Source organism: Apus apus, chromosome 3 (assembly GCF_020740795.1).
Source record: "Apus apus isolate bApuApu2 chromosome 3, bApuApu2.pri.cur, whole genome shotgun sequence".
Lineage (NCBI taxonomy): Eukaryota > Metazoa > Chordata > Aves > Apodiformes > Apodidae > Apus > Apus apus.
In genome coordinates this window covers 67,845,962-67,858,113 of record NC_067284.1, presented here as the reverse complement: position 1 = coordinate 67,858,113, position 12,152 = coordinate 67,845,962, and the positions used below count along the sequence as shown (strand labels likewise).

Below are 12,152 nucleotides of genomic sequence, written 5' to 3'. Positions count from 1 at the left end.
CTGCAGCACAGTTCTCATTGCCTAACTTCAGCCTGAGCCATATAAACCGTGCGGAAGAATTAATAACTCCATAGATCTTCACTTCTTGGCAACACGTGCTGGTTTCAGGCAATCCTGTGCCTTCCACCTGGAAAATGAGGCTGTGACTCAGCGCGAGAAAGCGAAGACCACGGTAACACAGACTCCCAAGAGCCAAATTCATCCGGAGATGCACGGAAGACCGGAAAACTGAGGTGCCGAGAGGCCGGAAAGAAGAGAGGTGAGAGGCACGTCCAAGAGGGCATCAAAGACACCGGCAGGCTGCCCAGCCCCCGGTCCGCGCCGCTGCCGGCTGAACAGCCTTTCCGCAGCTTCCCCCGTGAGAAGCACCCGCAGCTCCCGAGCTAACGGCCGCCTGGGAGCACCGAGCGCCACGGCTGCTTCCCCAGCAGCTCCAGCACCGCCGGACAAGCCCCCGCCATGCCCGGCAGCCCTCGCCCCACAGCCGGGACCGCCGGCTGGCTCAGCCCGGCCCCGGGGGCGGCGGCAGGCCCTGGGGCAGGCCCGGGCCGGGACAGCCGCCCTCTCCCCACGCACCTTCCCCTTCTCGTCGCTCTCTCCCCCCCCCCCCCTCCTCACAGCCCAAAACCCGGGTAGGGGGGGGCAGGGAAAAGGCCCCGGGATCCCGGCTGCACGTCCTCCCTCCCCCCCGGGAGGCTCGTGTCTGCGCACAGACGGCACCGAACGGGCCCGGGCTCCACGGAGAAGAAGAGCCCCCCTCGCCACCCGCCGCGGCCGCGGGCGGCAACGGCCCCGCCGCGCGCCCAACCGCCCTCCCCCGCGCCCGCCCCCCGGCGCGGATTGGCTGGCAGCCGCCCCACCCCCCGGCGCGGATTGGCGGGCAGCCGCCCCACCCGCCGCCACCGCCCCTTCCCCTTCCGCCGCCTCTGACGTCTGCCAGGCGAGCCCCGCCCACACCCCCGCTTTCCTGCCTCTGGGTTGGACAGGCCCGCTGTCAGTCACGCCGCCCCGCCTCCTCCCCAGCCCCTGCGTGGGAAGGCGCGGGGGGGGGGCGGGTGTTCCGCGGCCCGCTCATGTGATCGGCTGCCCGGGCTGTCAGTCACTCGGCGCCGCCAGCAGCGCCCGCCCCGCATCGGCCCCGTCTTTCCTCCCCTCAGCTCCGCTCCCTCCAACTCCGCTGCCTCCAAGTTGCGCGGCCGCTCACCCGCCAGCTCGGGGCTTCGGGCGGCTCGGCCGCGGCGGGCGGGCGGGCGGGGACCCTGGTGGCGGCCCCCGGCGGAGCGGGAGGGGGCAGGATGACGGCGGAGGCGCGGGGAGCCCCCGGCGGCGGTTGAAGGCGGAGAAGGGGCGTGTGTGGAAGCGAGCGGCTGGGGAGCGGGGAGGGGAAGCTGCCTCCCCGGCCAGCTCGGCCCAGGGGCGAGCCCGGCCGATGACAGCGGGCTCGGCGCGGACAGACGCAGGCGAGCCCGGCTGAAGGGGACGCGGAGCGAAGGAGGCGGGAGCGGGGCGAGCCCGGCCCGCTCGCCTGCCCTCCGGAGAGCGGCCGCCCGCTCCTCACTCTCCCCCCCGCGGGGCCGCGGGAAAGTTTGGCGGCCGCCCCCCCCCCCCGCCCTCCTCCCGCCGGGCGAAGTTGTCGTTGGGTTGGTTTGTTGGCGGTTTTGCTGTTGGTTTGTTTTGTCTTTTTTTTCCCCCCTCTTTTCCTCCACCTCCCCCCCCTTTCCGCTCCGCCGCCGGCTGCCGCTTTTCTTTCCTCCTCCTCCTCTCCCCCCCCCCCCCCGCCACTTCCCTCCGCACGGAGAGGAAACTCGGCGGGCGGCAGGAGCGGAGGAGCGCGGAGCCAGGAGCCTCGCCAGCAGCCCGGCCCCGCCGCCAGCCTTCGGGCAGCCACCGCTTGCCTCGGAATCTTTGAGATATATTTTTTTTTTTTGAAGTTTTTCCCCCTTTTTTTAATTTTTTTTTTTTTGCCCGCCCGCCTCTCCCTCCGCTTTGATATATGCTTCTGGAGAGCGACGTCCCCCCGCGCCGCCTCCCCGCCCCGCCATGTCGGCGGCCATCTCTGCCGCGGAGAAAGTGGATGGCTTCACGCGGAAATCCGTGCGCAAGGCTCAGAGGCAGAAGCGCTCGCAGGGCTCCTCGCAGTTCCGCAGCCAGGGCAGCCAGGTGGAGCTCTCGCCGCTGCCCCAGCTCAAAGGTACCCCTTTCCGGATAGTCCTTCAGAGCTCCCCCACCTCCCAGCCCTGCACACCCCAGCCCTCCCTCCGGCTTACAGGTGCCCTCGGCCGCCCCGGGGCTGCCTCTCCTGGCACAGCTGGGCCTGCCCCGCGCTGCCCTGTCCTGGCTTGCCCCCTTCCCCTGCACCCTCTGCCCTTCAGCCGCGTCCTCCGGCGCTCCCGGCGCTTTCCAGGTAGGGAGCTCGCCGGGGTGCGCGGGTGGGCTGCCTGCCTCTGCTCGTGTAAACAGGCGGCACGCAGGTCGGCTCTCGTTTGCTGCCCCGGGAACTGACTTCTCCAGCCCTTTCCTGGGTAGCTGAGGAGTAAGTGTAGGTGTGCTTTTGAGGGCTTGCTGCGGAACGTGTAGACGGTGAATTGAGTTCAGGAGCGCGGGGAAGGGAGCACCAAAACCTGGGAGCCAGGGGTGGCTCCTCCCACGACGGGGTTTTGCAAAGAGGAACTTTGTGCCTCTGGCATAACATCCTGAGTTACCGGAGAGAGTTTGCGTTGGGCTTATTTGTTCCTTCCCATCACTTTTAGACGGTGTCTGAGTGACGTTTTGCCTGTCTTATTTTAACGATCAGGAGTTGCCTCAGCGACCTTCTCCTGCCAAGTGCTGTATGCGAACACTCACAAGTGAATGGAACTTGCAGATGCTGGCGTCGATGACATTAAAATAGATAGTGAAGGTTTTATCTCTTGTACTGGAGCTAAAATCTGAAAGGACTCCGTTCGATTACAAAAATAAAACCAAAGTTACTCGGCAACCTTCTACACCTTTGACTGTCAAAATAAATTTATGTATATTTCGTCTTTTAAAAATTACACAAATACTTATTAGGCAGATTATCTAAACTTGTCATTAAACTATTTGACAGAAACCTGAGAAATAAGGGAGAGATACTACCTTAACATGACCCAGCATATTAATTTCACTTCCACTAAAGTTCTAAGTTTTTTGAAGCTTCGTCGTATGACAGTGGAAAAAAAATTCTGATGATTTGCAGCAAATATTCAAAACCTGCATGAAGTAAAGCAGACTTGAAACATTCCTATATTCTTTTTTTTTTCTGTTTGATATTTATGGCTGTCATGTCTGTAGTATTTAAAGACAGTTTTGGGTTTTTTCCCCTACTCTGGAGTGGTAGATGTATATTAACCATAAAACTGGCCATTAGCAGAAATGTTACTAAACATAGATAATCTTGTGCAGGAGAATAATGAGAGGAGGGCTTTATTATTTTTTTTAACATTTTTGTTGTAGCGGCTCTGGGTGCTAAACTTGACAAGAAGGGTGTTGCTGCTTATTTTGTTTTTGTTGTTTGGTTTTTTTCTCTCTGAAGTTGTGTCCTGTCTTGGTACACTAGTTTGATTTGAGGGATATATAACCAGAGTAATATGTTTGAAATCAAGATTTAGTTTCTGTTACTCATCTGCTGTTTAGACAGTATATTTTCCTCAGATCATTTTTGTAAAACCACACTTGAGACCTCGTTAAAGCACTTGGTAAATATTGCGCATAGGTGGCAGACTTCAGAAAGTTTTGCTCCAGCAAACAGTTAAACATACAGACGTTATGCAGGGAGTAATTCCAGCTTAAGTCAGCAAAATGTCCAAGTTTACATTCTTTGCTGAGCTGAGACTTTAATATTAAACATTTTTAACTCTGTATGATTAAGCCTTATAGTTCTGTGAGTGCAGTGTAGAGCTTTTTACTTTTAACACAGAGAAATTTTGCCTGGTATCAGCAGCTCAGATGTTTGGAAATTTGAGGCCATAAACTGTCAGAGGAATTTCTTCAGTTATACAGAGTTTTATAGTAGTTTGAATTGCCTTAAATTCTTAAAGGAAAACCACATCTGTCTTTATGCTTATGATGTAAAGACATGCCCTCTAAACCTGCTTCAGAACATAAATTGTGGGCAAAATATACTTTGATGCAATATAGTATCCCAACTAGTCAGCAGAAAGTGTAAGAGTTTTTTTTCTCCCTTTGTGATGTTAGATTTGTCCTGAACGTAGGTAAGGACATAGGATGATTTCTTCTCCATTTGCTTGAGACTTTCTCTCCCTCTTCCTCTCTTGAACCTGCCTTGCTCCTCCACCCCAAAAAAGCTTCTAGAAAGAAAGTGTTTGCTTTCCCTGTGAAGGCAGCGTTTTGTAAAACTTCTAATCACATGTGTCTTGGGAAGATGCAGCTTGGCTTTGTTCTTTAAAGCCCATATGGAAATTGGTCATAGTTGTGATGCTGCCAGTGTAGTAGCATCTACACAGTAGTAACTAGCATTCCCAGAAAGGGGCTGGAAAAGAGAAGTGCAGTCATTATACTGATGCCTAGGGGTGCTCAGCAGACAGTTTTGAAATTAGACTTAGACTTTTTGCTTTTCTAGTCATTTTCAAGTAACTGGTGAAATCTGAGGTGTTTGCAGCCTGTATGGGGAGAAAAGTTGTGTTTCGTAGTTGAAAGAGCAGTTTGGTATTATGCTGCTGTAAAACATGTAATCTTGTTTATAGTTACTGTCTTGTTTCATCACTTTTTAAAAGAAGTATTCTAAAATAAGGATGAACAGTATTCTAAAAGCCCCCAATAGGCTTGTCAGACTGGTCTAAAATACTTTTATCTATTTTACTGGAAGGGGAGATGCTCCAGAAGAAAACAAAAAATTGCCATAATCTTTAAAAAATACTTTATTGGGTATTGTGTTATGGGTTTTTTACTTTTATCTAGGAACTGTTGCTGGTTTGCCACTGAAATGACCAGATCAGATTATGTAACACGTTTTCATAGCTGGGTTGTTTAAAAGCCTGTAGACATACGTATTTCTGGAGTTAATTATACTGCTGCCATGTATTACCAAAATTCCTTAGTTTGGCTGTGTATTGTATCACTGTTAGGAGAAGAAATACATCTACAACTAGTAGGTAACAATCCCAAATAGTAGGTATTCTTCACTTTGGAGTTTTTATTGACAGGTTGAGTTTGAGAGGAGAGGCACCAAGGTCGAGTGTTGTAATTAATATTCAGCTTATTTTTCTGTGTGCTGATACCTGTCACTTTTAGATAAAAGCTCAGCAAAACCTGACTGATGTCAGGATATGTACAATAAATTAGTGATGTGTTCTTCAGTTAAGTTAGTAGGTTTCCTGTGTGTATGTTATTCTGGAGAGTGTCTGTTTTGCTGTATTATTTAAAAGCTGAATAAGAAATACTGAAAACTCAATGACTGTATTTAAAAGGGGAAAAAAAAAAAAAAGCTTGTGAAACCTGTTGGAGGTTGAAATTGCTATTCCCCAATCTTCTTTTAATTTTGTTACTCCATAGTTTAAATGACATAAACTTAATGAAAAATCTGCAGCCAAAATAATATACTGGTTAACAGCAGGATTTTATCACCTCACGGACAATTCTGAGAGTGTTCAGTTTAAAGAAATCTGGCAAAGGAAGTGTTATTTTTAACATCTTAAGCAGCGGTGATTTTGTCTCCGTAGCAAGTAATTTTAAAAGACTGTAATAGCACATGCAGTTACCTTCATTTTTTGGAAAAAGAGACACAACTTGACCTTGAAACCTGATCTGACTCATCACAGTAAAAGTATGCATACTTATCATTTTTGGATGAAGAAAAATGTAAAAATACAAGTTGAAAACATACAACTTGTTACTTTTATTTAACACAGTTAATAGGGTCTGTCAGCTTGCAAAGCAAATACAGCTTTTTCTTCCTGTGTAGCAAACAAGCCAAGTGCAGCTGGAATGAATAAACATTTTCTGATGTCTTTTTGTGATTTTTTTTTTTTTTTCAATAGTGAAAATCCATTTGGGAAGGTGTGTGCCACTGCAGGCTTATTTCCTCCTTCATGCTCAGAGAACAAACATATTTAAAGAAATTCTTAGTATTCACTTTCAGAATAAACTGTGTCCCCACAGAGGAAACCCTGGCCCTTGCAGCAGGTGAACTGGAAAGTGGTCCAGAAACCTTTCAACCATAGGCAAGCAATGATTATAACAGTCTCTGTGGGGCTGAGAGTTAAGGTGATGAAATATACAGGAATAAGATAGTTTTAAGAAGACCTTCCAGTGTGTAGCTTCAACATTCAAATTCAAGGTCTAAAGTGCATGTTAACAATAGTTTGGTTTTTTTTGCTTAAACCCTTGAGAGAGAGCTTGGTTTTTGACTGAAAACCAAGTGCTATCTTCAAGCTAAACTTTTCTGGAAACATTACAGGAAGGCCTAATAAGCTTGCTTATGGATAAAATTTAAACCTTATTAAATCTATCCGGGGTCAGTTCAAACAAACTTTGAATATTTAGAATCATAGTGTGCGCTTCAGGGTGACAAAAATGAATGGAGTTAAGAACAGCTGAAATGTTAAGAACAGCTCTCATGTTAAGTTGCCTTTGTTCCCCAAAGGAAAGTGTCCTTCAAAAATTTTAGAATGTTTTATTTTTACTACTGCCTTAATAGATAAGTAAAATGACAGTTTTTTGTCTCATACTTGGCCCCCCCCCCTTTTTTTTTTTTGTAGCCTTGATGATTCATTGTTATTTCCTTTTCTATAGTCCCCCATCCTCTACCTTTTCTATTCAACATGCCTTGCAACTACCAGCTTCTTGGGTGAGCTTTTTTTAAGAGAGGTAATCTTTATTTTGGGTGAAGAATGAGGATGTTCTATGAGGAATTTAGGTTTAGCTCTTATGTGTAATCTCAGGACACACCAAAAAGTAGTGAAAAATTCTGTTTAGTGAAGTTACAATGTTGAAAAATAGATAACCTATTATAGGTGAAGAAGCTTTAACATTTTTAAAAAAATATTTTAATGTAGTTCCAGGAAAAATGGGGGGCTGTTTAGTTTTTTTCTATATTAAGGAGCTGTTCCTAGTTTATGGAGTGGAACATTTAGTCTTTAATTCTTAAAAATTGACCTTTTTTATCCCTAGACTTGAATTTTTGGTCTTAAAATGTACTTCCATCAAGAGCAACTCCTAAATATAGAGCCTATTGACAGTCTTCACATGAACTTTTCTATTTAAATCTTTCACATCTTCTGTGTGCCAGCTTAGTATATCAGATTTCTTTTTCCATATTCGTTGCTTTCTAGTTTAGTCAGATATTAGTTTTGCAGGTGCTGAATTTAATGTTAGTTGCTGTGGGAAATACCAATGGAATTACTTACTGTTTCAGGCTATCTGATCAAAAGAAGATTGCTTCAATCTGGGGATATTTATTTTTTAATATCTATCTGTCTTAATAGAATTCAGTACTTTTGTCATACCAACAGTTCTGGATAGTTTAATATTCTAAGTATAGAAAGGATATGTGTTGAGTTCTTATGAAAAAAGACACTTTCCTTGGGAAGGGTATAAAAATCAACCTTCTATGCCATTGCAGTCCTAACTTCTGTTTTACTCTAGCAGGCTAAAATTATATTTGTAGTCTGATAACAGTGTATGGATTTTGAAGGTTGGAACCACAGCCTAACTGGATTGATAGGTAGTAAGTAATGCCTGTTGTGTAAGACTCCATTGGCAAAAGTTCTAGTAGAAGCTGGACTGACTTTCACAGCTTCTTTTTAATATCTGAATAATTTATTTATATTGGAGAGTCACTGAACTAGTTTCTGTTAAATTTTGCTTAAGTTCATGGCTAATGAATTGTGTTGTCTACAAGATGCCTATTTCCTAATATACTTTTGACTTAAAGGCAGAGCTCCTTGTAGTTAATGTTGCCTACAATTTTCCTTCATAAGACCTTATTCTCAGCTGCTTACAGCATTGCTGAACTGTTTGGATTGAAGTTTTCCATGCCAAGTATGGACAGTTTTATTTGCAACTGTTCCTCAGGCTAATTTTCTTATTTCATCAATAACAGCTGAAACTGTTTCTAAGACTATAGTAAAAATAAATTTTATATTGTTAGTATTTAAACGTCAAGACAGTTAATTTTACTTTTTTTTTTTTTTTTTGCTGTGCTTTGGAGCTTAACACGTAGTTATGAATTAAAATTTATCTAATTTGGTATGAATTCAAAGACCTGTTCAGTAGCAAGACTGATGATTCAGTATCTACTGTGCTACTCCGTATGCATGCTTCAGTATCTGCTGTATTACTCTCATCTGCTCTGTGAGGCTATTAGGCATGGCTCTTCTTTGGTTTTCTTGTCTGTAGCAGTGCTAGGCATGGCAACTAAGTGTATGGAAAACTTGTAATGTTCTGTTCTACAAGCAAGAATCCAGAAATGTTGCAGGGGAGGGCACAGTATGGAACTGGTGGGCTGATGAGAGAAGCTGAAGTGGGAAGGAGGGCAGAAGCTAGCTCGTCTCCAGTAGCTGCAGTAAGCTCAGTATTTAGAATCCCAACTCTCTTGGTGGCTGAGAAACTTTCTGGAAATATTTCTTACCATACTCTTATTTCTTCTTGGTTTTTCATTGCAACCAGGTTTTTTAACTTGCCATGATCTTCCTTCATGGCTTAAGGGTTTTTGTTCTGTGCATCAGAAATTGATTGCAGATTAATTGGTTCATCAAATGAGGGCCTTTACTTGATATTTTTAAAATGAGGAGAACATAACTGCAGTGGCCGTGATTAGAGCATGAAGCAGTTTTTTATTTTTAAATTGTGCTACCGCCTGGAAAAGTTTTCTGTCTCATTCTTGCTGCAAGTTTCCTCTCTATACCATTCTCACTTATCAAGCAAAGCTTTGGTGAAATATTAGTAATTTTTGTTAGCTTCATTGATATGATAGGGTTCAGAAGAGAAAAAGAATTTTGCTGTGAAGCTGGGAGTCAAGGTGTAAGTAAAAACAAAATTACATTTGTGTGTGCTGCAAAAGGAAGGTGTTCTGATTTGAGTATGTAATTTTTAAACCCTTGGCAATTAAAGGCATTACATCTACTTCCTACCATAACAGGAAAACTTAACATGTTATATAAGTTTACTTTTTCCCATTACCAGTTTAAAGTTTATATCTCAGACCATCACACACTTGAAGAGTTGACAAGCTCCAGATAACTGGTGAAAAAAGCACTGTAGGTTTTCTCAGAGCTTGAAGAGGAGGTGGAGTGATAGAGAAGGACAGTATATCACATACAAGGAAGGCTGACCTGAACAAGAGCAGGAATAAAAAATCATAGCAATTTGTCTGAATATGAAGGAGGAAACGACTTTCTTTCTGCTAGTGTTGCATTTGAGAACTAGCAGGGTGCACTGCTACATAAAGAAGTGAAATTCTAGAAGATACTTTGTTTCTGTAGATGATTGGTCAGTTAGAAAAATAAAAGCATAGCTTTTCTTAATTTCTTCCGAAGTAAAATTCTGTGGTAAGGTGGGGGGGGAGGGGGGGGTGTAAAAAAAAAAAAAAAAAAAAAAGGTAAGAAGTGAACTTTAGATTTTAAATGATGTATGTTAAAGAAATTTGTGCATTTCAGCATTGTTGGGTTCTGTAGAAAAACAGTCATTATTTTGAGATCAAAAATAAAGATGCAAATGTCAGAACCCCCTAGAGAGGTATAGACTGGGTCCCATAGGAAGTAGTAGCAAAATAAACTCAGTACATCAAAATGGTGTAAATTGAATTTAAGAATAGCCAAGAGATTTTTACCAAATGGGAATATACTTAAGTCTAGGATTCCTTATTACTGAAGGCTTGACATTTACAGTTTTTGATAGAAGGAACATAACTGTTTGGAATTGATGAAAGAAGTAGCTCAACCCTTTAATTATGAGGCTTAATGCTTAAAGTTGAAGTGGGTAAAGAGATCCTGCAAATGCTCTGGATAATCTATTCCCATTGAGGTCAGTAGGAGTCATTGAATGCAGCAGAACCAGGATTTCACCTGTGTTTCCAGTGTGATTGGATCTTAGTTCTGCTTACTGTAATTCTTACCATTATAACTTATCTTGTTATCTCATTTGTCTGAGAAAACTTTGAAAATTAAGAAAAACGGGTTTGGCCAATTTGTAAAGTATATATTTAGTCAAGGAATTAATCCGATACCTATAACTTTCACCTGGATTTACACAGGGATTCAAGGGAAGAGGTGGGTTTTCCTTGGCTTTTGAAAAGCTAGATTGCAAGTTTCCTTTTCACACATTTAAACCAGCAAGTTTCTGTACTTGATGAAGTAATGTTTAACAGCTGCCCCTTTGTTGCAAATACAAGATATTTTTATATTGCACTCAGTGCTAATTTTGCCATGTGAAAATAACATGAGTGTTGTTTCAGTTGCTGGGAAAATACAAACTTGATTTGTAATGTTGACTTGCATTTTCCAGTGTGATGCCAAAGTGGAGCAACTTCAACATCTTATTCAATTCAATCTTATTCAAAATTAATTTTATTCTTGGATAAGGTTAGGAAATAATAGATTTTTAGAAAGGCTATCCCACACCAGATCAACTTATGGCATGCTTCATTATCCATGCTCACTAACAATAAAATACCATCATTTCACTCAGATAGGAGTCTTGCAGTTGACTTAATAAAAAGGGAATTTATTCAAATGGTAAATATAGTTTCAGACTTCTCCAGCTTAAAAGATGCAAATAAAATTGTTTTGGTCTCCTGGTCAAGCAAATTATTTGCTCCTATGAATAGAGAATGTTGTTAACACAGCACTGTGTAACGGGTATTAAGGTTAAGGTTTTACTGAGTCTGTGTGGCACACAGCTTTGTCACCTGCTTTTCAGCTGTCTTTATTCCTTGGTCATGTAGGTACAGAGTACTACAGCTGTTGGGGAGGGTAGGAAGGGGGTAAAATAGGGAGCAAAGCTGTGCAAATTATTCTCTTAGTTCTTAGCAGGGTAGATGTGAAACAGTTTATTGAGTCTACCTTCTCACAACCTGAAGAGTTGTTTTGCATATTCAAAATTACACGTGAAAATCCAAAATGTTATTGAACACACTTCAACTTTAAGAGCAAATACTTGTGTTTGGGGAACAGTATGATTAACAGTTCCTGTATCAGGAATGAGGAGCATCATACTGACTGTCCCTGCTAATCTTTTTGATTCCACAGTATCAGAAACTTGATCTGTAGTCTCTTTTCCCTTTTGGTGGAGTCTCTTGCATCTTCCTGGTGGTTAATTTTCTTGGCACATGAGTAAGTTACCAGGAGTAACAAGTTGTTGCCTGCCAGCCTCTCTGTGGGTGCCTTCAGCTAGTACAATATAGCATGAGTTAGATTTTAAAGACAAGACCTTTGTGCATACCCAGGACTTTCCCTTGACCTTTATTTTTTCACTCTTGGTAGGTGGACTTCTTGAAAACATGTATGTTTTACCATAACAAAAGCTTTTGCTGCATTTCAATATAACAAAAGCTATTTAGCAGTTGTAGTTTCTGTTAAGGGAAAGCAGTTTTAATTCTCAGGCCTTTATATTGACTTTTGTAATTTTAAGTTAAAGGTTGCTATCTATTCTGTATTCACATCTTTTGAGAAACAGTTTTCAATTCCAGAAATCCATTACTCTCTCTTTCCTCGTTTATTGACCTGGCTGAGCATAATAATTCTGTGATAGGTTCTATCACCCTTACATTTAGTGCTATATTCCTTAAAGTGGCAAGGTTCCTATTTTAAATTGTTTTAGGATCACTGTAACTTAATCACGAACTATTACACCTTCATCAAGCCAATGAAACCATTATATGGGCTAATGTCTTGAATGCAGAAGAGAATGCTAAGCTCTTAGAGCCTCTGGTCATAGTCAACATAGGCCCATCCTGGCATATGATCAGTCGTTAAAACTGCTTGATGGTTTTTAAATGAAGACAGAAAATACAGTAGCAGTGGATGCCAAAAACAAATGAATGCACTCGGAACATAATAGTTGGCTTACTGGTGGAGGAAAGCTTGTTTCAAATACTAGAGGAGTAGCATACTGTAAAACAGACACTTCAGCTGTATAAGAAGTGAAACTTCTTTGCCTTTTATGATAAATATAGT

The 12,152-nt window shown here is 43.2% G+C and overlaps 1 protein-coding gene across 1 annotated transcript in view; it reads left to right on the top strand.

Annotated features, from left to right (window-relative positions):
- Positions 1-1,169: 1,169 nt before the first annotated feature.
- Positions 1,170-12,152, top strand: part of PPP2R5A (protein phosphatase 2 regulatory subunit B'alpha) — a 46,086-nt gene continuing 35,103 nt past the window's right edge. The window contains exon 1 of the mRNA XM_051616332.1: positions 1,170-2,191. Within this exon, the coding sequence (XP_051472292.1) occupies positions 2,041-2,191 (151 nt within the window). The 5' untranslated portion in view covers positions 1,170-2,040. The remainder of the gene's footprint in view (positions 2,192-12,152) is intronic.